The sequence below is a fragment of the Myotis myotis genome, unplaced genomic scaffold, assembly GCF_014108235.1.
Source record: "Myotis myotis isolate mMyoMyo1 unplaced genomic scaffold, mMyoMyo1.p scaffold_m19_p_6, whole genome shotgun sequence".
In the NCBI taxonomy this organism is placed as follows: Eukaryota; Metazoa; Chordata; class Mammalia; order Chiroptera; family Vespertilionidae; genus Myotis; species Myotis myotis.
The window spans coordinates 891,870-913,632 of record NW_023416368.1 but is presented as its reverse complement, the minus strand read 5'-3'; the positions used below and the strand labels follow the sequence as shown (position 1 = coordinate 913,632).

Below are 21,763 nucleotides of genomic sequence, written 5' to 3'. Positions count from 1 at the left end.
CCTTAGAACAGCCAACAGGTGCGCCTCGGTCACCTCCCGCTGTCCCTTCTGCCGGCCTGGACATCCGCCTCCCCACAGCTCTCGCACGTCTCCCTGCCAGCTGTGGCCAGGGTCGCGCCCAGGGCCCTGCCTGCTCTCGGGGGCACTCCCACCCACCGCCCGCAGCCTGTGCTGCTGCAGAGCCGGGCGCGCTGCGTCGCCAGTGGCCGGCCTGGGCCTGTGGCTCTGGGCAGCCACCATGGACTCCACACTGCTGCCCTCTGGCCGTGTGGGTGCTGCCAAGCAGGAAGGAGCCAGGCCTGGCCCAGAGCTCGCTGGGCCCCGCCGCCTGCAGGTGGAGCTGGCCCCTCTGTGCAAGGACAAGCCGGGATCCCCGTGCAGGGCTGTCTGTGAGGATGCTGCAACCAGGACACGCTCAGCAGGTGGGAACCCGGCTGCCGGCTGCCCGCTTGGCCCAAGTGACAGTCACCACAGCACGAGGTGGGTTGGACCCCCAAATGTCACTTTGCCGCTGGCCCTCTCCAGCCCCCCTCAGGCCTCCCCAGGCCACGGAGGTGGGGGGACCCCAGGGAGGGCTGGAGAGCTGGAGAGCTGTCAGAGCCACTGCTGCGTGGGCTTCAGAGGATTAAAGTTAATTAAAGAGCTTCCCCGCTTTCATTTCTCCTGTCTGCCAGCGATTCACATGCTAATCGGCCCTGCCACTGAGAGTGAGCACGTGTCAGCGCCAGGCCGTCGCCACGCGGAAGCGGGGCGGTGGGCGCCGTGTCGTGCTTACTCTGCGCCCGTGGACAGCGGAGGCGGGAGCCAGACGCCTCCCCAAGTCGGGGCTCGGGCGCTTCAAAACCACTTTCTGAGCTGTCTGCGCGGCCGGCTGGCTCTCCTCTGCTGAGGCTCGTCGTGGCTGCGTGATTGGATGCGTTAGGCATGGCGGTGTCTCTGCGTGAGCAGCTTGTAAACAGGAGGACGCAGGAGCCCGCAGAGACTTGCTGGGCAAGCCGTCCCCCAGCCTGTCCTCGTGACGGTGACGGCTTCTCGGCCCTCGCTCCGCGCCTGGAGGCACAGGCGCAGGCGCAGGGCGGACGGTCGCTGGAGGGACGCGTGCCATGGGGGTGGGCGGGGAGGGTGGGCACCACATGCTGCTCCTTCAGCCCCGTCCCTGCCGGGGCGGCCGTGGTGGAGGTGGCATCGTTGTAACCTGACGAGTCCCCCTTCCTCAGGCAGAGGGAGGGCTGTGACCCGTCACGCACAGAGGCTTCCCAGCCTTCCCCATCCGCTGTCGCCCACACCTGTCGAGTGTCGCTCATGAGCCAAGAGCTGTGCTGGCACCACTTTAAGGTGCTTAGGGTGGCACCTGGCACTGTGCCCGGGAGGCGAAGAGAGGGAGCTCAGCACCCGACCCTGGCCGCACCTGCAGACAGCACGGGCTTGGAGGGCCAGGCTGGGGGCCTGGGACCCAGGGGACAGCATGGGGTGAGCTGCCCTCTTGTTCAGACTCGGAAGTGAGGGGCCGGCGGCCCTGCAGGGCCAGGGTGCCCGTGGCTGCTTGCTTTTGGTTTGGGGGAGCGGCTCCTGCCGAGTCTCCGTGCTCACCTCCCAAGCTGCTGCCGAGGCTCTGGTCCTTTTACTGTCCCACACGGGGCCCACCACCTGTGACCCTGGTGGCAGGTGTCCCCCACACGGGGCCCACCACCTGTGACCCTGGTGGCAGGTGTCCCCCACACGGGGCCCACCACCTGTGACCCTGGTGGCAGGTGTCCCCCACACGGGGCCCACCACCTGTGACCCTGGTGGCAGGTGTCCCCCACACGGAGCCCACCACCTGTGCCCCTGGTGGCAAGTGTCCCACACGGGGCCCACCACCTGTGCCCCCTGGTGGCAGGTGCCCCACACGGGGCCCACCTGTGCCCCTGGTGGCAGGTGCCCCACACGGAGCCCACCTGTGCCCCTGGTGGCAGGTGTCCCACACAGAGCCCACCTGTGCCCCTGGTGGCAGGTGTCCCACACGGAGCCCACCTGTGCCCCTGGTGGCAGGTGTTCCACACGGAGCCCACCACCTGTGCCCTGGTGGCAGGTGTCCCACACGGAGCCCACCTGTGCCCCCTGGTGGCAGGTGTCCCACACGGAGCCCACCTGTACCCCTGGTGGCAGGTGCCCCGCATGGAGCCCTCCCAGTTACCAGCACCTTCTCCTCTTCCTCCCCCTCCTCCTCAGGGAGGCACTAAGCCCAGTCCTGCTCCCACAGGCGTGGGGCCCTGAGTGGGGGACACGAGTGAGCGGCCCTCGTTCAGGTCTCAGGCGGCTGCTGTGAAGGAGCAGGCGGGTGTGCAGCAGTCAGGGCGGGCGTCCTTGGCAGTAGACGCCTGCGCTCTAGACCCGCCCCTCATCCTTAGTGGCAGCAGAGGGCCGAGGTTGAGGCTCCAGGCGGGAGTCTGTTACTTCAGCAGTCAGGGGGCCGTGGGCAAAGGGGGCGCAGCTGCAGTCCCCTGCCCCACCCTGCAGGCTGGGAAGGGCCTGGAGAAGCCAGGACGCGAGAGAGGCCTTGCCGCCTCCCAGTGCCCTCGGGGCTGGTGCGCGGGCCCTGCGGTGCGAGGCGGACGCAGAGGGAGCCCTCTGTTCCGGATCCCATGCCCTCTGCCCGAGGGGCCTGGACGGGCCAAGGCACACAGTCTTTCCTGCCAGGGCTGTGATAGCAAATACGTTCTAACGTCTTCCCTGGCCAGGTGCTTGGTGTCTGACAAGGAAGAGGCGTGGAGCGGTGAAGGGATATATCTCACCGGCCTGCGGAGCTGGCCTTGCCCTTCGTGGAGCAGGCAGAGAACCGCGAGTGAATGTGAAGCTGTGGTAATGGCCAGAGAGGGGAGCAGTGTGTTGGGACCCTTCCCCCCAGCAGGCCCCGCCCTGGGGCCCCGCGAGGCTCCTGTCCCCCCCCCCCCCCCCCCCCCCCCCCGCAGCCTGGGAAAGCCCAAGGCAGCCACAGGTCCCCGAGGGGGTTCAGTTGCAATCACGGGTGTTTGGTTTTAATAAGTGAGGCCATTCCCAGAAGGTGGGGCTAATCCTAGTGACCCCGAGGCTGAGGGGGGAGGAGGCACCAGTGACCCTCAGTTTCTGCACAGTTGACAGGCACCTGGGGCGAGAGCTGCCCCCCTCCCACGGCTGAGGAAGCTGAGGCCGAGGGAGGCTTAGTCATTGACGGTGGGCCCTCGAGCCACACGGTTGAACTGCATCCTCTCACGCAGGTTTTCAGTAAATTCCCCGGGAGGATTTGGAGATCTTCCTCCCGCAAAGCCGTTGCATTGGGACCGGCTGCTGCGGTCCGTCGTCCCTGGGGAGAGGCAGGCGTCTCCTCTTCCCTCGGCTGCAGCGTCCTGTCTGTAGGACCGTGTTGATGGGGCGGGGGGGCGAGGCCTGCGAGGCTGGGGGTGGGGCCCAGCCCCTTCCCTGCTTGACATCAGGCCGAGCGCCCGCTCCCCGCGGCACCCACGCTGTCGGCGGGTGGGGGCCTGCTGTGGGGAGTGGATGCTGGGGATGCATTACGGCCTCCGTAAATGAGACGGATCTGTAACGCGCCGCGTGGAAGCGAAGGGAAATTGCTTCAGGAAATCTCAGTTGATTCCCACTCCTCCACAGGAGGTGTTGTGGCGCTAGCAGGAGGTGGGAGTGCGAGAACACGGCTGCTGGGGAGACGCAGAGCCGCCCCCACCCTCCGGCTGCGTGTAGGTGGGTGGCGGGGGTGACACAGGAAGCCAGGCCGCCCGGGCCTCAGTGACTCACAGTGGGGCCGCGGGTCTCCGCACCAGGTGCCCGTGTGGGCGCAGGGCAGGTGCTAGGGCTGCCTGCCTGCCTGCGGCCCTGCAGGGAGGACCGCCAGCTCGGACAGCAGCCTGCAGGTCATGGCCTGTGCCCTCACAGGGCTGCTCTGGGCCTGGGAGCCCAGCAGAAATGAGCTCAGTGAAAGGTGGACGGGCCACCAGGTCTCTGTAAGGAGCTGACGGAAAGACGGGGAGTGAAATACAGCAGGGCAGGCAGGGTGGTCTGGGGGACAGGCAGGGATGCGATCTGAGCCAGGACCAGGCACAGCGCGGAGAGCAGGCAGGGTGGTCTGGGGGACAGGCAGGGATGCGGTCTGAGCCGGGGACCAGGCACAGCGCGGCCATGGAGGGCAGAGGGGCTGAGGCCCCAAGGAAGCCGCTGGGAGCAGAGCCCTTGCGGTGTGGCATGACCTGGGGCCCCGGGGCCTCCTCTGCACTCACCTGGGAGGGTAGTTGGTGGGAAACTCCGTCACTGGCCCTGGCTGGGTGTTTGGAGCGTCGTCCTGTCCACCAAAAGATGGTGGTTCAGTTCCCAGTCAGGGCACATACCCAGGTTGTAAGTTCAATCCCTGGTTGGGGTGCATATGGGAGGCAACCGATCAACGTTTCTCTTTCTCTCTCTCTCCCCCCCGCTTCTCTTGCTCATCAGGAAGTTGAGTGGTTAGAGCATCGGCCTGTGCACTGGAGGGTCGTGGGTTCAATTTCTGGTCAAGGGCATGTACCTGGGTTGCCAGTTTGACCTTGGCCTGGGTCAGGGTGCAAGCAGAAGGCCACCAATCTATGTGCCTCTCTCTCTCTCCCTCTCCCTCCATCCCTCCCACTCTCCAAAAGTCAACAGAAAACTGTCCCCGTGGGCTCTGGGAGGGCAGGGCTGGGTGATTGGGGCGTTTGGTCGGCACGGAGGGGAGGCTGCCTGTGGGTGACCGCTGGCCCCGCCTCTGATGGTCCCGCCTGAGCAGGTGGTGTCAGCCCCAGGCTGGCTGCAGCCTTATCTCGGCGGGAAGCCAAGCGGGAAATGCACTTGGTGACGCTGCCTTCACGCTCCTGGGCGGCAGTTAATAGAATTGCATTCTGCTGAAGGGTCTCCTGGGTCACGCGCCATCTACTGAGCGGGCCTTTTATTTTATTTTATTTTTTAAGGTTTCATTGAGCAGGCCTTTTAACCAGTCAGCTGCAGTAGTGAGTTTTGATGACTCTGACAGCCTGGCTTTGAACTGCCGTCTCAGCTTTCCTGCATGTGGGGCTGTGGAGGGTGGGGGCCCCCATCACCCCGTGACCCCTCCCTCCTGGGCTTGTGAGGGGGACTTCCCAGTGCTCACGCTGGCCTCCGGGCCGGGAGCGGGGTTCCTTCCTGCCCGTCCTCCTGGCTCCCGCATCTCACTGTCAGCTCGGTCCCGGGTCCCCCCCGCATCTCTGCCTGCTCAGAAGCTCCGGGCGCCCCTTCCAGGCCCCGCACCCGCCCTCCTCTCCTCCCTCCCGTGACCCGCAGCCTGGGCCCCAGGTGCAGCTCGGTCTCCTGGCCCAGCCCGTCTGGCCGAGGGCCTGGGTCCGTGTATGGAGCACGGGGCCTGCGGGCTGGGTGTTTCCTGCTCAGCTGCGTGTAGGTGCTGACAGCTGTAGAGGGGCCCCGACTTCAAGCCCCTTCCCCAGCCGCCTTTGGAGTTTAACACCGGGAGGTGCTGTGTCCCGGGAGCGCAGCGCCAGGTCCTCAGAGAGCTAGCCCAGCGCCGCCTCCTCTCCCTTCTCTCTCTGAAATCAGTGAAAACATTTAAAAAGTAAAAATAAAAAAAGGTGTGGAGTGACTGAGCGGAGTGGAGGTAGTGGACCTGTGGAGCCGGGTCTGGGGCAGAAGGAGGAGCTGCCGAGAATGTGGGAAGTGGCCCCTGGGGACTCCTTCCGGACCAGCTCAGGCTCCCGTGGGCGGCAGGAGAGTGAACCAGGCCGTGGCCGTGGCGGTGGAGCCGGGAGGGGCGGCAGGAGAGTGCACACAGGTGGGGATGGGAGCCGCGGGGCTCGGCACTCGCTGTGCTGCCAGCACACGGGTGGGCACCAGGCAGGCTGGGACACTCGTGGCTCTGGGACCTTGGTGAGCCCTCCGTCTCTGTTTCTTTCCCGGAGAAGTGGGTTATGAATTACTGAGGGGCCTGCTGAAGTGGGGGTGCTGGGCAGTGGAGCGGAGCGGCTGGCCTTTCCCTGTCCTCCTGCTGCCCGTCCTGGCCATTGTCCAGTTAGAAGAGCGATGCAGTGGGAAGGACCAGGGGACAGCATTGGCCGTGCTGCCTCCTGTGTGACCGTGCGACCCTGAGGGGGTCTGCGCTCCCCTCCCCCCAGGCGAGCACTCAGGCTCAGAGGGGCCGATCGCTTCTCCTGAGGTCACAGCGCGTCAGTGTGAAGCCAGGGTTTGCGCCCAGCCTGTTCTTACTTGGGAGCTGGCCGGGCACTTGTGCCCACCTGTGCCCGCTGGCCTCCAGGAGCTCCTCTTCTCATTCACCTCCTGTGGGGGCGCTGGCCTCCCTCGGGCTGAGCTCTTGTCCCGAGCTCTCCTGGTGGGCTCCACGCCTCCTTGAGGCAGCGGCCTCCCTGCGGCCCTGGGCGCTGTGGCTCCTGGCCTTGTCCTCAGGGTCCCCCGCTCCCCTCCTGCCCCTCCCACGCCGAGGCCTGAGGCTGGAGATGGGGCTGCCCTCGGGCGTGTCCCAAATGCCAGCAGGAGGCCGGCAGAGGCTGGTTCCCCACTGTCCAGGCGCACGAAGCACCACTGCCAGGGAGCCCCTCGCCGCGGGTGCAGCGGTGCCCAGGTGTGTGTGTGTCTCCCCCGCGGGTGGGACTCCCCCACCTGTTTGGGGCAGCACGTCAACGCTCAGCACAGTCCCCTCCCGGAGGACCAGCTGCTGAAGGTCAGTCAGCCCATGGCTCTCCTGTGAGGGACCGGTGCCAGCCCCGCCCTCCCGCTCATTGGGCCTTTCCCCACCCGGGCCAGCGGGGAAGCCCAGCTCGAGGCTTCCCGAAGCCCCTGGCACCCTCCGCGCCCAGCCTTCCCTGGCACCCTCTCCAGCGCTCAGAGGGGAGGCCTGCACTCCCCCGCCCACTGCGAGCCCAGCACTGGGTCTCCATGCTCAGACCCAGGTTCAAGTCACATGAGCCATCTCTCTGCCTGCAGGAGGGCTGACGTGAGACCGAGAGCAGAAACTCCCTCCCTCTCCCGAGCCAGCCTCTGCCCCGACACGGGAGAAACCCTCCCTCCCTGCGTCTCGTGCACTGGGCAGCACCAGGCGGGGGCATGGGGGAGCCGGTCAGAGGCCTCCCTCCCGGGCTGAGGTTGTAGAGGAAAGACGGACGATGCCCAAAGTGCGCGGGGCTGGGGGAGAAGTTCCCAGAAGCGGGGCCAGTAGAGGTGAGGTGAGGGCGGGCTCAGTATCTTGAGGGGCAGATGGGAGGTGGGTGGCCTCTGCTGTTGTCCAGGACGGGGCCTCCTGGGTCATCACGGGAGCCTGGTTTGTCACCACCTTCTCCTGCCACGACTCCCGGCCCACCGGTCCCTGGCCCCGGCAGCTGGTGGCATGGCCTGCCCCGTCGTGTGTCGCTAGCCTCGCGTGTTTGGGGACAGTCACCGCCTGCCCCTGCGTCCGTGCTTGGGCTGCCCAGGCTGGGCCTCGGCTGCAGGGCTCGGCCGGTTACATTCACCGGGGGATGGTAGCTGGTCATTGGCCGGCCAGTGCCTGTCGTCCTGGACTTGGCACCTGTGAGCCCAGTTTCTTCCCCAGAAAACTGGCCTGGACCTGCTCGTGATGCCCACCCACTCTGCTGGGTGCTCCCCCACACCTGCCAGCTGCCCAGGCTCTTCCCTCCCCCAGTGCCCGCAGGAAGCATTGATTCGCCAAGACCTTCCATTTCTGCCGCCCTCGGGTCTGGGTTCCTACTGGGCGTGCTCCGAGCTTGCAGGCCTCACCGGGTCCTGGTACTGACCTGTCGCATTTGTCAGCTCAGAACTGCAGGCAGACAGGGAGGTGGGCAGGAAGACTGCCCGGGCGAGGCCTGGGGCTGTCCGTCCCAAGGCTTTGTCAGCCAGGCCAGGGGTGCTCAAGGCTGGACTCAGCCGCTGACTCCAGGAAGTGGCCCACCCTCATCCCCAAGTCGGGCACTGGCTCAAGACCCCTTTTTGGAGACCAGAAGTGCCGGGTGCGCTGGGCGCCGGCCCACAGCTTGTGCAGACCCCCTCGTGGAAGGGGGGCGAGTGGTCCGGGCACCCTCCTCTGCCACCCTCCCCCCAAGTCCTAGTTCATGTCCTGTGTGTAATGCTCTTCCATGCTCTGAGTTGCATTATTTACGTGGCGGGCAAACGTGACTGCTTCCAAGCAGGCCTGCTCGGCACCGGGAAACGCATCCTGTTTGGGCTTCTGGGGCGCGTGTCCTCGCTTCCCCGGCAGCCCGGGCGCCGGCTGCGCAGCCGTCAGTCGCCACACTTGCTCGAGTGGAAACGAAGCAAACGCCCCACAAGTGGAATCAGTCATTAAAAAGTCGTTATCCAATCAAACCAGCACAGTTCAGTGACCAAACAATTTCTCTAAAAGGTACAACAACTTCCCATTTTACAGTTTCCTCTCTGCTGGCCACGGCGAGGCTGCGCTGGAACCGGAGAGCAGGCGCGGGTGGGATTTATGGTCAATAACAGCGCGATTACGGCGTGTTTATGAAGGAAACCCCTCCCCGGCCCTGGCGTGCGGCTCGGTAACCAGCTCAGAGCCATAAAAGTCAGTGGGAAGATAGAGGATTTCAATAAAATTATGACACTCAATAAACCTTCCTGTGGAAACAAATTTTCCACGGATATGTGACCAGTTCCAGTTGGATTTGTAACTTTAATTTCTCACTTATTGGATTTCTTGTCATCAACTAATTATGAAGTCCATGCTGGGTGGCGGCTGAGTCAGAGGCCATGGGGAGAACGCAGGCACGGGGCCGACAGCGGGAGACGGGACGGCTCTGGGCGCACGCAGGGCTCTGTGGCCGCACCTGCTTCCACTCACACCTGAGGCGGCTGGGTGGCTGGACAGGGGAGAGGGGAGGGGGGTCCTGCCCCATGTCTGGGGGTGGCGCGGAACCTCGCCCCAGGTCTGTGCCTTTGCCTGTGAGCTAGGGCTGGTGCCGGCCGTCCCTGCCTCCTGCCCTGGGGCACGGGATGGGAGGAGGGGCGGGGCCAGCCTTCCCAGCAGCTGTCCCCCCACCTCCAGACTCAGCCTGCGGAGGGGGATGCGCGTGGATGCAGAGAGGGTTGCCTGCCCACGTGGAGGAGACGGCTCTGTGGCCGTGGTGTGGGCCTCCCTGGGGTGGCATTGATCTCCAGCTGTGCGTGGAGACCTGCCGATCACCTCGTGGATCAGGAGCTGAGGCAGAATGAGCGCGGGCCTGCGGGTCTCCTCCCCGGCTGTGCTGGCCTGGGCGGGGCTGGTGCAGGGTCACTCCTGCAGCCTCGGGTGTGGCCATCGGGGCCTGTGCGTGAGGCCTGAGGCGCATGAGAAGCTGCTGAGGCCGGGCCAGCCGTTCCCGCGGGGTCTGGGACCCTCTGAGCGCGGTGGGCAGGTGGGAGTGCTGTCGGGTTCTCGGTCCACCTGGGTGCCTGCTGCTTCCCTGCTGACGGGGCTCTCTCCCTCTTGGGAATCTGGCTGTTACTGGGCCAAAGGTCAGGGGTCACAGGAGGCAAAGGACACAAACCATTTGCTAGCCTGGCCCCATGGGTGATTTCCTGGGCCTCATTGAGGGATGCAGAAGTCACACTAGGCCGGGCCCTGGCTGTGACCAATAGAGACCTTCTGCTGTGGGTCTCTGACCACTGCAGCCCATGGCCAGGTGGTCAGAGCGAGCAGCAGACCACACAGCCCAGGCTCCCTGGGCACTGGCCGGGGTGGGCCCACCTTCTGAGCAGCAGGGCCCGTCGTGGCCGGGATGGGCTCCGTCGGGCCTGCGTGAGCCAGAGCTGCTGTGTCGACGTGGACTCTGAGGAGCCTGTGGGGCCCACCTGATCCTGGGTGCATCCTCCTCCTTGCCCATCACACTGTCCCTCCACGTCACGTCCCAGCCCCTGCCCCCTGGGCCTGACCCCTGCCGTGTGTCCACAGGAGCGGGACGGCATGCGCGCCATCCTGGGGTCCTACGACAGCGAGCTGACCCCGGCCGAGTACTCGCCCCAGCTGACCCGACGGATGCGCGAGGCCGAGGACATGGTGCAGAAAGTGCACGCCCACAGCTCGGAGATGGAGGTGAGTGTGCGGCCTCTCTGGCCCTGTGCCTGGGAGGAGGCCCGGGAGGGCTGGGCGGGACAGCCCAGCAGACCCTCCTCCTAGCGCACAGCCTCCACACGCGCTGACGGGAGGTGCGCAGGGCGGGCTCTGGCGTTTCCACGCGGAGGGCTCCCTGTCTGCCCGTTCATCACGAGGCTGACCGCCTGCACCGCCAGCGCCCTGTGCTCACTGTTTTGTATGTCGGGTGACGAGGGCTGGCAGTGTCCTCGGAGCTCACTGCCCAGTGTGGTTCCTCCCCCTCCCCCCGCCCGGCTCACGCCTGCCACAGCCTGAGGCTGTCAGCTGGGGCCTAGCCCTCCCCTTGGGGGTCTGAGGCAGCTGGCGTTGGGCCACCTCTCCGCTGTCTCCACTTCTCCAGTCCCACCTCACGGGGACACTCAGCCTGGTTTGCCTGGACAGGCCCAGGTCAGCAGAGAAAGTCCCCGACTGCCATGGTCAGCATCGGTCACCCAGCCTTCCCTCCACCTCCTGGAGGGAGAACCCGGGGAGGGTCCCAGGCTCGCTGGCTCCACCACTACGCCTGCCGTGTTCCGCCCTGCTCGGCCACGGCCACAGGAGTGCACACGCCATCCACACCGGGCCTGTCACTCCCCCTTCCTCCTGGGCACGTGCTGATGGGCCTCCCCAGGCAGGCCCGCCCTTCGCTGGCTCCTCCCCTCCGCCCAGGCCCACTGCCCCCGGTCTTTGTTGTGATGGAGATCCCGGCCCGCAGCTCCTGCTCCCTAGAGCCCTCCCTCCCTGAGGCAGGGTCACCCCAGAACAGCCTCCGCGCTCTGGATGCTGGTCGGCGCCCGCCCAGCAAGGGCGCTCACGGCCCAGGCAGCGAGGGCCATGGCTCTGGGCCTCTGGGCCCTGCGGGGCAGGGTGCTGTATTTCTGGCCATTGGGTCCTTCTCCATACAGCCCCCTTCCACAGCGACCCCCAGGCCTGAGCTGCCGTCTGGGAGGCCCAGGGCACGCGGTGGGAGCCGGGCACTCCTGGGCTGGGCCAGTGGGCACGGTCTCCTGGCCTTTGGCGGGTCATCCCACTGTGAGGAGAGGCTGACCGCCTCCAGGTGTTGCAAATGGCTGCTGCACCCCTGAGGGAACAGAGGTAGTGGCGGCAGACCACTCCTGCTGACAGCTGCACACCTCCAGGCCCCCACCAGGAGGCAGAAGACAGAGCCGCCCACCCTGCTCTCGGCCAGGGTGGGACGGGGTGTACCCAGGGAGCGCCCAGAAAGGAAGGGGCCGGACAGGACAGGACGGGGCTCTTCCTCCTGCGCGTGCCAGGACCTGCTTTCCTCTCCAGCCAGCGAGGACCAGTGGGACCTGCACGGCCCCTGTGGGCGGTGGCTGATCTGCCTGCTCCCCTGGGGAGAAGCTGCAGGGGGTGGGGGGCCACCTGGTGCATCTGGGGGGCCGGGCGGGTCTGGGATGGGGGTCTGGTAGGCTGGGTGGTGATACCCCCTGCCGGGTCCTCAGGGTCCCCTTCTCCTGCAACACCCAGGCCCCCAGTCAGGCCTCCAGTCCAGGCCGTGCTGGCTGCCACCACAGGGGGCGCTGCTGTCAGGGCTGCTGGCCAGGTTCAAGTCGAGTCAGAGGACCCGGCCGGTGGCAGCCAGAACAGGGCAGTCTCCTCTCGAGGAGAAGGGGCACGGGAAGTGCTCCCTCATCCCTGTGCATCCAGCGGCCTGAGCACCGGGGCGGCCTCACACGGCCCTGCAGCATGCAGCCTCCAGGCCAGGGCCAGCCCCTCCCTGCACGCAGACGCCGAGGGAGGCCCCACTGACCCTCGGCCCACAGGGGCTGACCCTCGGCCTTGAGCCTCTGCCCCGGGCGGGGCGGCTGTCTCTTTGCAGTGGAGGGGACTGAGGCCAGGCCTCCAGCTCGGCGGGCGCAGGCTGTACCTGGAACACCAGTGTCCACGGGGCGGCCATGCTCCAGCGGCCACCCTGACCCTTCCCCCCAGGCCCTGGGCGCCGCCCCCATCACCAGGCTGGGCTCTGCCTTCCTGCTCCCCGGGGCCCCTTAGTGGGCAGAGCGCCCTGGAGGGCCTGCAGCTCCTGGGGCAGATGGACCCTTACATGGGTCGCCCAGTACTGCAGCCCCGAGGAAGGAACAGGCTGGGAGGTGCCCCGGCTTTGTCCTCACCCCCAGGTTGCTCAGCCACACGCTGGACTGCAGCCCCTGCAGCCCTGGGTGGGTGCCCTCCAGGCCCCAGGAGGGCCTGTCCTCTTCCTAGTCAGTAGGCAGAGCTGCATGCCCGCCTCTGAGCCCGGCCCCCACCCGGAGAGCTGAGTGCTCTCAGCGCTGCAAGCAGCCCATTAGCTGAGCATCGGGTATTGACAAGTAAAGTCATGTAACTGCACAGACTCATTTGCTAGTGGTGCCATAGTGCCTTCCAGCCAGCTCATCCGTCACTCGTGCCCGCATGCGAACATCTGTGCACTCGCGCGGGGGCCTGCAGGGAGACCTGCCGCCACGGCTCCCTCCCACGCCTGGCATGTCGTTGTCCGAAAGGCAGGGCCCAGGGCCTCCGAGGGCGGGATTGTCGCTGGCCCCGTGGGAACTCCAGTTGTGCTAGTGGAGGTGGGGACTCCAGCTTTTCTCTCGCTCTCCCACCTCCGCCTTTTCTTTTCTCCTTCCCTAGTGGTCTTCTTCCCCTCCCTCCTCGTTTCCTCTCTGTTCTCTGTTCATGTCTGCCTGTCTGTAGCTTTGGCCCTTTCTCTCTTCTCTCTCACCGCGTTTCTCTGCCCCTCTCTCCCCCATGACCTCTCCCACCGTCCCTCAGGCCTAGGTTCCTGTTCTCACGCAGAGCCAGCAGCTTCCCCCATGAGGGGCCAGACAGGGAATGCCGTGGGGCCTTGACTTACGAGTTTACTTCGTTCAGAGACCGAGCTCGTTAAGGAGCTTGTTAACTCAAATTACTCTGTCAACTCAATGCAAAAAATAGGCCGAGAGACAGCTGGTATCTCAAAAAAACTCCTTAGTCGGGACACTCGTAAGTCAAGGCCCCACTGTACTGTGGGCCGGGCGGCTCCACAGGCTCGGGCCGGGCCACTCAGCTCTCAGCTGCATCTGGGAGCCGGCTGTGGGCCAGTCAGACTCACTGACAAAACGGGGGGCTGGGCTTGGCGCAGGCTGTCGAGGGCACAGCCTGTCCCTGTCCCCGTGTTTAGGGGACCTGCTGCTGGGTGAGGCGCAGGATGGCCAGGCCCGGCCTCCCTCGTGGCTGTTGCACAACCCGCCCCTCGGACCGCAGGAGCCACATGTGGCCCCGGGAGGGCAGAGCCGGGCTGAGGGAGGTCTTTGCAGAGCCTCTACAACAGTGGTTCTCAGCCTTGGCTGCACATCAAAATCACCTGGGAATCTTTTTAAAATCCTGATTTCTGGGCCTCATCCTCCGGAAATTCTGTTTCTTTCTTATGGGGCGAGGCCACAACATGAGTAACAAAGACACAGAATTTCCGGAGGATGAGGCCCAGAAATCAGGATTTTAAAAAGATTCCCAGGTGATTCTAATGTGCTGCCGAGGCTGAGAACCACTGCTCTACAAAGAGCAGGGGCCTCCAGGTGCTGAACTGCTGGGTCGGCCTAATCAGTCAGTTCCAATGGGAACAGGTTTGATTCGGCAGAAACATTTGAGTAAAGCGAAGTGGCGGAGCAGGGCGATCCCAGTGGCCCGCTGAAGCCGGTGCCGCTTGCCCGGGTTTATTTATTCCGTTTAATAAAGTGCTGCCTGGCGGCCGCAGGCGCCCAGGCCTCCTGTGCTGACGGCGCCATCACCATGCCGCGCACGCCGCCTGAGTCACTTCCCAGCCTGGCTTGTTTTTCCAATTTATTTAATTAAAACAGATGACGGCGCCGCGGCTGCGGGGAGGTCGGGGGAGCCCGGTTTCAGGCGGCAGCGATCGGAAGGAGCTTAGAGAAAAGTGGGCGCATCGTCGCCCACGTCCCCCCGCCCGGCGAGCGTGACAGCAGCGTCTCCCTCCCAGAGGCCTCCGCTCTCCCACCTGGGCGTCCACCAGGGCCAGAGCCCTTTTCCTGGCCACTCCTGCAGGTGTTCCCTCTCGGGTGGCTCTCCTGGGAGGGCACCAATGGGGCAAAGTGGAAGTCCCGTCAGTTAAAATGGAGCTGCATGCCAACGGGGCGAACAGGAAGGGAGTGGCCCGGGCCCCAGCATGTGCGGGCACACTGTGTGACGGGGGCGGGCTCTCTGTGCCCCAGGCGGGTGGCCATGCTCAGCACCCAGCAACACAGCCACTCCAGGACCTGGGCAGAGCGAGGCTGAGGGAGGGATTGGCAGTGGCCTCCGGGGGTGAGCCGTCGGCAACCAGGTCCTCACGCGCTCCTTGTTCAGTTCTCCCGGCTTCCCAGAAGGGCGCACGGTGCTCCCGCAGGCGGGGTGGTGACGCTGGCAGAGACCAGGCACCAGCTCCACGGGCATGAGTGACTTGTGGGACCATGGGCATGGAGGCTGTCCCGGGGTGCTACACGGGCACAGGTGCACACACAGCGAGACGGGAACCGCGCCGGCCAATTCACAGCCACCTCCCGCCTGGTTCCTGTCTCTTTACGGGGACCTTGAAGAGCTACTTTCTTGCCAGATTTCCAGATACGTTCCTGCGATGAACTGTCATTGTCATGCTGCACCTGAGGGCCCGGGCGGCCTTCTCACCCCCACCCCCACCCGGGAGTGTGCGCCTGCCCACCCCCTCTCGCTCCGCACTCACATCTGCACACCATGCTGCTCGGCGTCTGGGCTGTCCAGGCTCACAAGCAGTGATGTCCTGAGTGGGTTTCTTTCTGGGTCGGCTGTTTCCTGAGCATCACGTCCTCCCGGTCCAGCCGTGTTGTCGCCAGTGGCAGCATCTGCTTCTTCTCCAAGGCTCAGGCGACTTCCCTTGCAGGTGTCACGCTGCTTCCGGCCTGTGGACAGGGCGGGCGCTTCCACGTCCTGGCTCCTGGGAGTCAGGCTGCAGGGAGCAGGGGCGCGGCTCTTTCTTCGAGATGCAGGTTTTATTTCCTTTGGACATATTCCCAGAGAGGGATCATGGGCCATATGGCTCTCGTTCTAATTTTAGTTCCCGTCGTGGCTGCTCCGTTTACGTTCCTCCTGCAGCGCCCCCGCGGCGCCAGCACCTGTGGCCGGCGGCCTTCTCCTCGGTGGCCTTCCTGACAGCGTCGCGCGGGGGCTGTACTTCAGGTCTCCCCGTGACTGGCGGTGCTGAGCGCCTCCCAGGCCCCAGGGGCCGCGTGTGTTCTTTGGGACGTTGGGCATCTGTTCTGCTGAGCTGTCGGAGCTCCTTTATAGCCACAGGGCATGACCCATCGAGGAGACGGTGTGCGGCGACTCCCCCCGGCCTTTCGCTCTGCGGTGGCTCCTCGGCTGTGCAGGAGCGTTGCAGTTGCATGTGGTCCCACTTGTTTATTTTTGCTTTTGTCGCCTGTGTGTTTGGTGTCATGTCCGAGAGTCTGTGACAAGATGCACGTCAGGGGCTTTGTCCCGCGTTTCTCCTAAGAGCCTATGGTTTCTGTCTTCACTCGGGTCGATGTTTGTACAGTCGGCACCGCTGACTGGGAGACGTCCTTCCCGGGCGTGTCTTTGGCTCCTTGCCAAGGGTGGACTGTGTGGGGGGGTCATTGCTTGTCTCTTGTCCGCTTGACCAGTGTGTCTGTTTTATGCCAGCATCACACTGTTTTGACGATTATAGCTTTGCAAAGAACTTGAAGTTAGGAAGTGTGATGCCTCCAGCTTTGTTCTTCTTTCTCAGGATTGCTTTGACTCTTAGGGGTCTTTTGTGGTTCTATAAGAATTTAAGAATTTTTTTTTTTCTATTTCTGTCAAAATTGCCATTAGAGTTTTGTTTTGTTTGTGTTTGTTTATTTCTTTTGTTAACCCTCACCCGAGGACATTCTTCCATTAATTTATTTAATTTAACTTAATTTTTAAAATATAATTTTATTAATTTCAGAAGGGAAGGGAGAGGGAGAGGGAGAGAGAGAGAGAGAGAGAAACATCAATGATGAGAGAATCATTGATTGGCTGGCTGCCTCCTGCACGCCCTCAACTGGGGATCAAACCCACAACCTGGGCATATGCCCTGACCGGGAATTGAACTGTGACCTCCTGGTTCATAGGTCAATGCTCAACCACTGAACTACACCGGCCAGGCCATTTAATACACACACACACACACACACACACACACACACTAGAAGCCCGTTGCACGAAGATTCGCACAATAGGCCTTCCTTCCCCTGGCTGCTGGCACTGGTTTTCCTCTTGCACCCAGCACCCACGCCTTTGGTCCGGCCGCAGTGGAGAAGCCAAGCCTCTTCAGTCTTCGGTCTTCACTCCAGCTGGAGCCTTCGGTCTTCGCTCCACGCCTGCATATGCAAAATAACCGCCATCTTTGTTTGTGTTAATTTGCATAATCACTCTGATTGGCTGGTGGGCATAGCGGAGTGACACCAATTTGCATGTTTCTCTTTTATTAGTGTAGATACACACACACACTGAGTGGCCAGATTATTATGACCACCCCATCAGTACTTCGTTGGGCCACCTTTTGCCTTCAATACTGCAACGATTCTTCTTGGCATTGACTCCATGAGATGTTGAAAGGTGATGTGAGGAATCTGACACCATGCCTGATGAATAGCACTGTCCAGTTCTGTGAGATTTGATGGTTATGGAACCAGCTGCCCGATGGCTCTTTTAACTTTGTCCCACAAATGCTCAATTGGACTGAGATCTGGTGATTGTGGGGGCCACCTAAGCAAGGTAAAGTCTCCCTCATGTTCTTGAAACCACTCCTGCACAATACGAGCACCGTGGCATGGCGCATTGTCTTGTTGGAAGAAGCCGTCTCCATTGGGATACGCCATCAACATGATAGATGAACTTGATCAGCAATGATACTTAGGTATGTTGTGCTATTCAGAGGTTGTTCCACACGAATTAAAGGGCCCAAATCATGCCAGGGAAACATGCCCCAAACCATAACACTGCCCCCACCAGCTTGAAGCGTTGTACTCATGCATGTGGGGTGCAAGCTTTCATGCTGTTTCCGCCCAATTCTCACCCTGCCATCTGCATGATACAACTGGAAACATGATTCATCAGATCACATGACTTTTTCCCAATGCTTGACTGTCCAATCCTTGTGTTCCTGTGCGAATTGGAGACATTTTATCTTGGGAACTGCAGACAGCAAAGGTGTTGGAAGAGGCCTTTGGCTGTTTTGCTGATACTCACTCCGTGGCTCCGAGCGCCAACAATCATCCCACATTCAAAGGCTGTTAAATCGCGTTGTTTACCCATATCTTCAGAAAAAAATCACTTCTATCGTGGTAAACAACCTGCTTCCCTATTTATAATGGTCTGGCCCTCTAGCAACTTCAGCGCAAAATTATAGCTAATTCGCCTACAAACATCAGGTGGTCATAATAATCTGGCCACTCAGTGTAGTGTGTGTGTGTACATACATATATACATGTATGTATGTACACACACACACATATCCTATATAATAAAAGGATAATACGCAAATTATCCCCTCAACCCAAGTTTGACCCAAGTTAAACCAGGGGGTGGGGGCTGGCCCACCAACTGCCCGGGGCCCCTCCCCCCTGGCCGGCCCTGCCCCTGATCGGCCCCCCAGTCAGCTCCCCCACCCTGATCAGGGGTGTGGCTGGCCAGCCAACCTCCCACGTCCCCTCTTCTCAACCAGCCCATCCCATCGGCCCCTATGGAGGCGGGCCAGCCAGACCCCACCCATGCACGAATTCATGCACCAGGCCTCTAGTGTGTGTATGTATGTATGTATATATATATATATATATATATATATATATATATATATATATATTTAGAGAGAGAGTGGAAGGGAGGGGGAGAGACAGAGAGAGACACATCAATTGGAGTTTGAGCTTCCAACCGAGGTTCGTGCCCCCCTCACCCTTCCGTCTGGGGGCGATGCTCTATCCACTGAACCAAACCGGCCTGGGCGCCAATGGAGCTTTGATAGCAATTTCATTGAATCTGTAGCTCAGTACGGACATTTTAACATTAACACTTCTTCCATGAACATGGACTATCTTTCCGTATTCTTCAGTTTCACTAGTATCATCAGTGTCTTACTGTTTTCACTGGGCAGGTCTGCCTCCTTGGTTAAATGTGTTTCTGAGTTTTTACTGTTTTTGATGCTATTGTGAATGGGATTGGCTTATTTATTTTTAGATAGTGTGTTGTTAGTGTACAGAAATGCAACTTATTTTGTATATTATGTTAATATTCTGCAACTTCACTGAATTCACTTCCTAGTTGTTACAGTTTTCTGGTGGAGTCTTGTTTTCCACGAAGCAGGTAGTTTTCCTCTTTCCTTTCCCATGTGGAGGCCTTTCTTTCTTCTCAACGCGAGTACCGTGGCCGGACGTCCGTGCCCGTGGTGAATAGCAGGGGGAGGGTGGCCTCCTTGTCTTGTCCCTGATGTAGAGGAAACCTGCAGTTCTCACCTCGGCGTGTGGCGTTAGCAGTGGGCTGGTCGTGTGTGGTCTTCACCACGTGGGCGTCTGTTCCTCTGGCACCTGGTTAATTCTTCATCATGAACGAACGTTGAATTTTGTCAAGTGCTTTCTGCGTCTGTCGACACACTCATGCTGCTTTATCCTGCGTGCGTTCATGTGGTGAGTCACGGGTTGATTCGTGGGCATGAACCATCCCCGGAATAACCCCGCCCGCTGTGGTGTCTGCGCCCTTATCGCTGGGTCCGTTTGCTAATGTTTGTTGAGAATTTCGCATCGATGTTTACCAGGGGCTTAGGCCTGTGGTTTTCCTTTCTTGGGGCGTCCTTGTCTGCCTTGGCTGTCTGGGAGTGCTGCCTCGCACGGTGGATGGGGACGTGTCCCCTCGTTTGGTTCTGGACGAGTTTAAGGATCGCTGTCAGGTCCTGTGAAGGTTTGGTAGGACTCACCAGAGAAGCCGCCTGGTCCTGGCCTTGCTTGGTGGGGAGGGTTTTTCTTTCTGATTCAGCCTCCTCGCTAGCGGTCATCCGTTCAGATTCCCATGTCGTCGCAGCCACCTGGGCAGGCTGTGCTTCTGGGAGTTTGCCCGGTTCCTCCAGGGCTCTGGTCGTTGGTGTGACTGTTCATGGTGTCTGTTTCTCCTCTTTCGCTCCTCATTTTATTTATCTGCGTCTGCCTCCTTTTCCTCAGCTCATCTGAGGGTAGGTCACGGCTGGTCAGTTGTGTTTCTTTTTGAAAACCAGCTCCGTTCATTGATTTTTCTATTCTCGTCCGCGGGCGGCCATCCGAGTCCGCGCTGGGGGGTGTGGGCGGTGACAGCTACAACTCCTGCCCCCCACCCTGCCGAGCCCCGTCCAGTCCTTTGAGGTCACATGTGAGGATGCAGACATGGGCCTCAGTCCCGGGTGTCCAGTGAGGCCCTCAGACGTCAGGGCACACCGCACGCCCGCAGGCTCGTGCACGCACACCTGCTGCGTCCTCCCCGGTCCCAGCTGCTGCTGCGGCTGTGGTCCCAGTGTAACCCCTGCTGCTGAGGGGTGCGCTGAGCCCGGCCAGTCAGCCCCTGAGTGCCCAGCATGGCCTCTGAGCGTCTGGGGGCCGAGGGAGGGAGCTTTCCATGTCTGTGCACCGGGGTCGGGGGTCCTTCGCCTGGTCCCCAAGTCCTGCTGGTGGCAGTGGGCGGGGCATCAGGGCTTTCCTGGATGTTGGCCCCTCCTCCTCCGGAACCAAAGAGGCGAATGCTCTCCTGCCCCCAGGACACGACCCATCTTGTCTCCCCATGATGCCTTGCAGCCGCTCCAGCACAGACTCCCAGCTGCCCTCGGTTCTCCTCCCGCCCCAGGCGCCAGCTTTTCCCTGGCTCGTCTGCGTGGGGTGGCAGAGATGGGAGGCCCACTAACCGCGCTTTCTGTCTTGTCTTGAAGGCTCAGCTGTCACAAGCGCTGGAGGAGCTGGGTAGCCAGAAACAGAGAGCGGACATGGTGAGTCCAGGCCACGCCCTGCGGGTCTCTGCCAGAGGGAGGCAGGGTGGTGCCTTGACCCGGCCCAGGGCGTTCTCATCCCCTCATGACGTGGCCTGCAGGCCCGCGTGGGCCTGGCCGCCACATCCCTTCTTGTCATCAGAAATGCGGTGGGAGCAGAGGGCACGAGGTTTAGAAGCCGAGTCCTGGCTCCCAGAGACAGACTAGCTGCCTCAGTGTGAGGACTGGGGGCAGGGACTGCCTCCTGCCAAGGTCATGCCCTGCCCCAGGGCCTGTGCCTTCAGCCCCGGGCACCGCCCACGCTGTCCAGGCTGAGCCAGGACCTCCCTGCAGCCTGTGGGTTCCCTGCCGGACAGGCTGCTTCTGTTGGCGGGTCTCTGCCCAGAGGACATTGGCCCCGCCTCCCCAAGAGCCCAGTGGGGGCACAGGTGTGCAGGCGAGGCAGGTGTCTCCCCAGCCCGGGGAGGCAGGTGGGGGCTTTGCTGCAGGAGCGTGTCTGTCCTGTGCAGGCTGCGAGTCCCTTGCTGCTGCCCGGCCCTCGGCCTGGTCTCGGGACAGGGCGTGTGTGGGCTGCTCTGCCCCAGGCCAGCTGGCTGAGTGAGGGCGAGGCTGCTGCTGGCACCGGGCGGCCTGGGACCACGTCATGGGCCAGAGCTCTGCTCCTGCATCTTCACCTCCTTCCGTCAGCTCCCTGACCTTGAGCAGGTGCCCTCTGTTGAAGTGACATGTCCTTGAATTTGCATATCCGTCGTGTCCTTGCTGTTGCCACCGCTGTCACCCCCACTGCAGGGTAGGGCTGATGGGAGGGCCTGGAATCGGCCACCGTGAGGGGGCCCTGGAGGAGGAGATGGGACTGCAGGCTGGCACAGCCCTGGAGCCCAAGGTTGGCTGTGTGCAGGGCCTGGCAGGGGAAGATGAGGGGTGGCCGGGCAGTGCTGGGGAGTGCTCACACTGAAGGTAGAGGGCCTGGGGTCAGGGGTGACATCAGAGTCAGGGGTCAGGGAAGCTTGGGGAGGGCAAGTTTGGAGGGAAACATTGGGTCTGAGATGCTTTGGACATGGGGCGCCAGGCTGCAGCCGGAGTCAAGGCCAGCGGAGCATCCGTGTCCTCGTGTCCTCGTGTCCTTGGAGCCTCACGGCCGAGGAGGCAGAGCCTGAGGCTGAGCCCCATCAGGCAACTCCGGCACCGACATGGGCCTGGGCGAGTGGCGGAGTCGGGGGCCCGAAAGCAGTGCTCTGGCCCGGGCTGCAGGGGCCATGCCATCGGCCCCGGGACGAGGGGCTGCAGGACAGCTGCATGCGGCCTGTGTGGGTCTCACTTTGACCACACAGTCTCTGTCCCTGGTCAAGCCCCCGGGACTAAACATGATGCCTGGGCCCTCCAGACAAATGAGAATGCCTATGGGCGCTGGCAGGGCCCTGTCTCCCGGGGACTCTGAGGGTGGCCTAGGTGAGTGCCACTGTGGGCCTGGCACCCCCGCCTGCTGGGTGCTCCACGCAGCTTCAGGTGAGACGGGCCTGTTCCTGTGGAGCCTGCAGAGAGGGCAGGAGGGCACGGCGGGTGCCCCGTGTTGGCTCCCTCGCGCTGCCTTAGGTCTGGGCGCAGCTGTCCCTCAGGGGTAAGCTCAGCCTCTGGTGGCCTCGTCTGCAGCCTGGTTCACGCTGTTC

General features: G+C 62.5%; 1 protein-coding gene across 9 annotated transcripts in view; it reads left to right on the top strand.

Annotated features, from left to right (window-relative positions):
• MAD1L1 (mitotic arrest deficient 1 like 1) overlaps positions 1 to 21,763 on the top strand; it is a 145,283-nt gene that overhangs the window by 83,998 nt on the left and 39,522 nt on the right. For 8 of the 9 annotated variants that reach the window (XM_036311949.1, XM_036311952.1, XM_036311946.1 and 5 more), the window contains 2 exons: positions 9,923 to 10,063; positions 20,040 to 20,096. In XM_036311949.1, coding sequence (XP_036167842.1) covers positions 9,923 to 10,063; positions 20,040 to 20,096 — 198 coding nt within the window. The remainder of the gene's footprint in view (positions 1 to 9,922; positions 10,064 to 20,039; positions 20,097 to 21,763) is intronic. The other variant, XM_036311948.1, reaches the window with a different exon arrangement.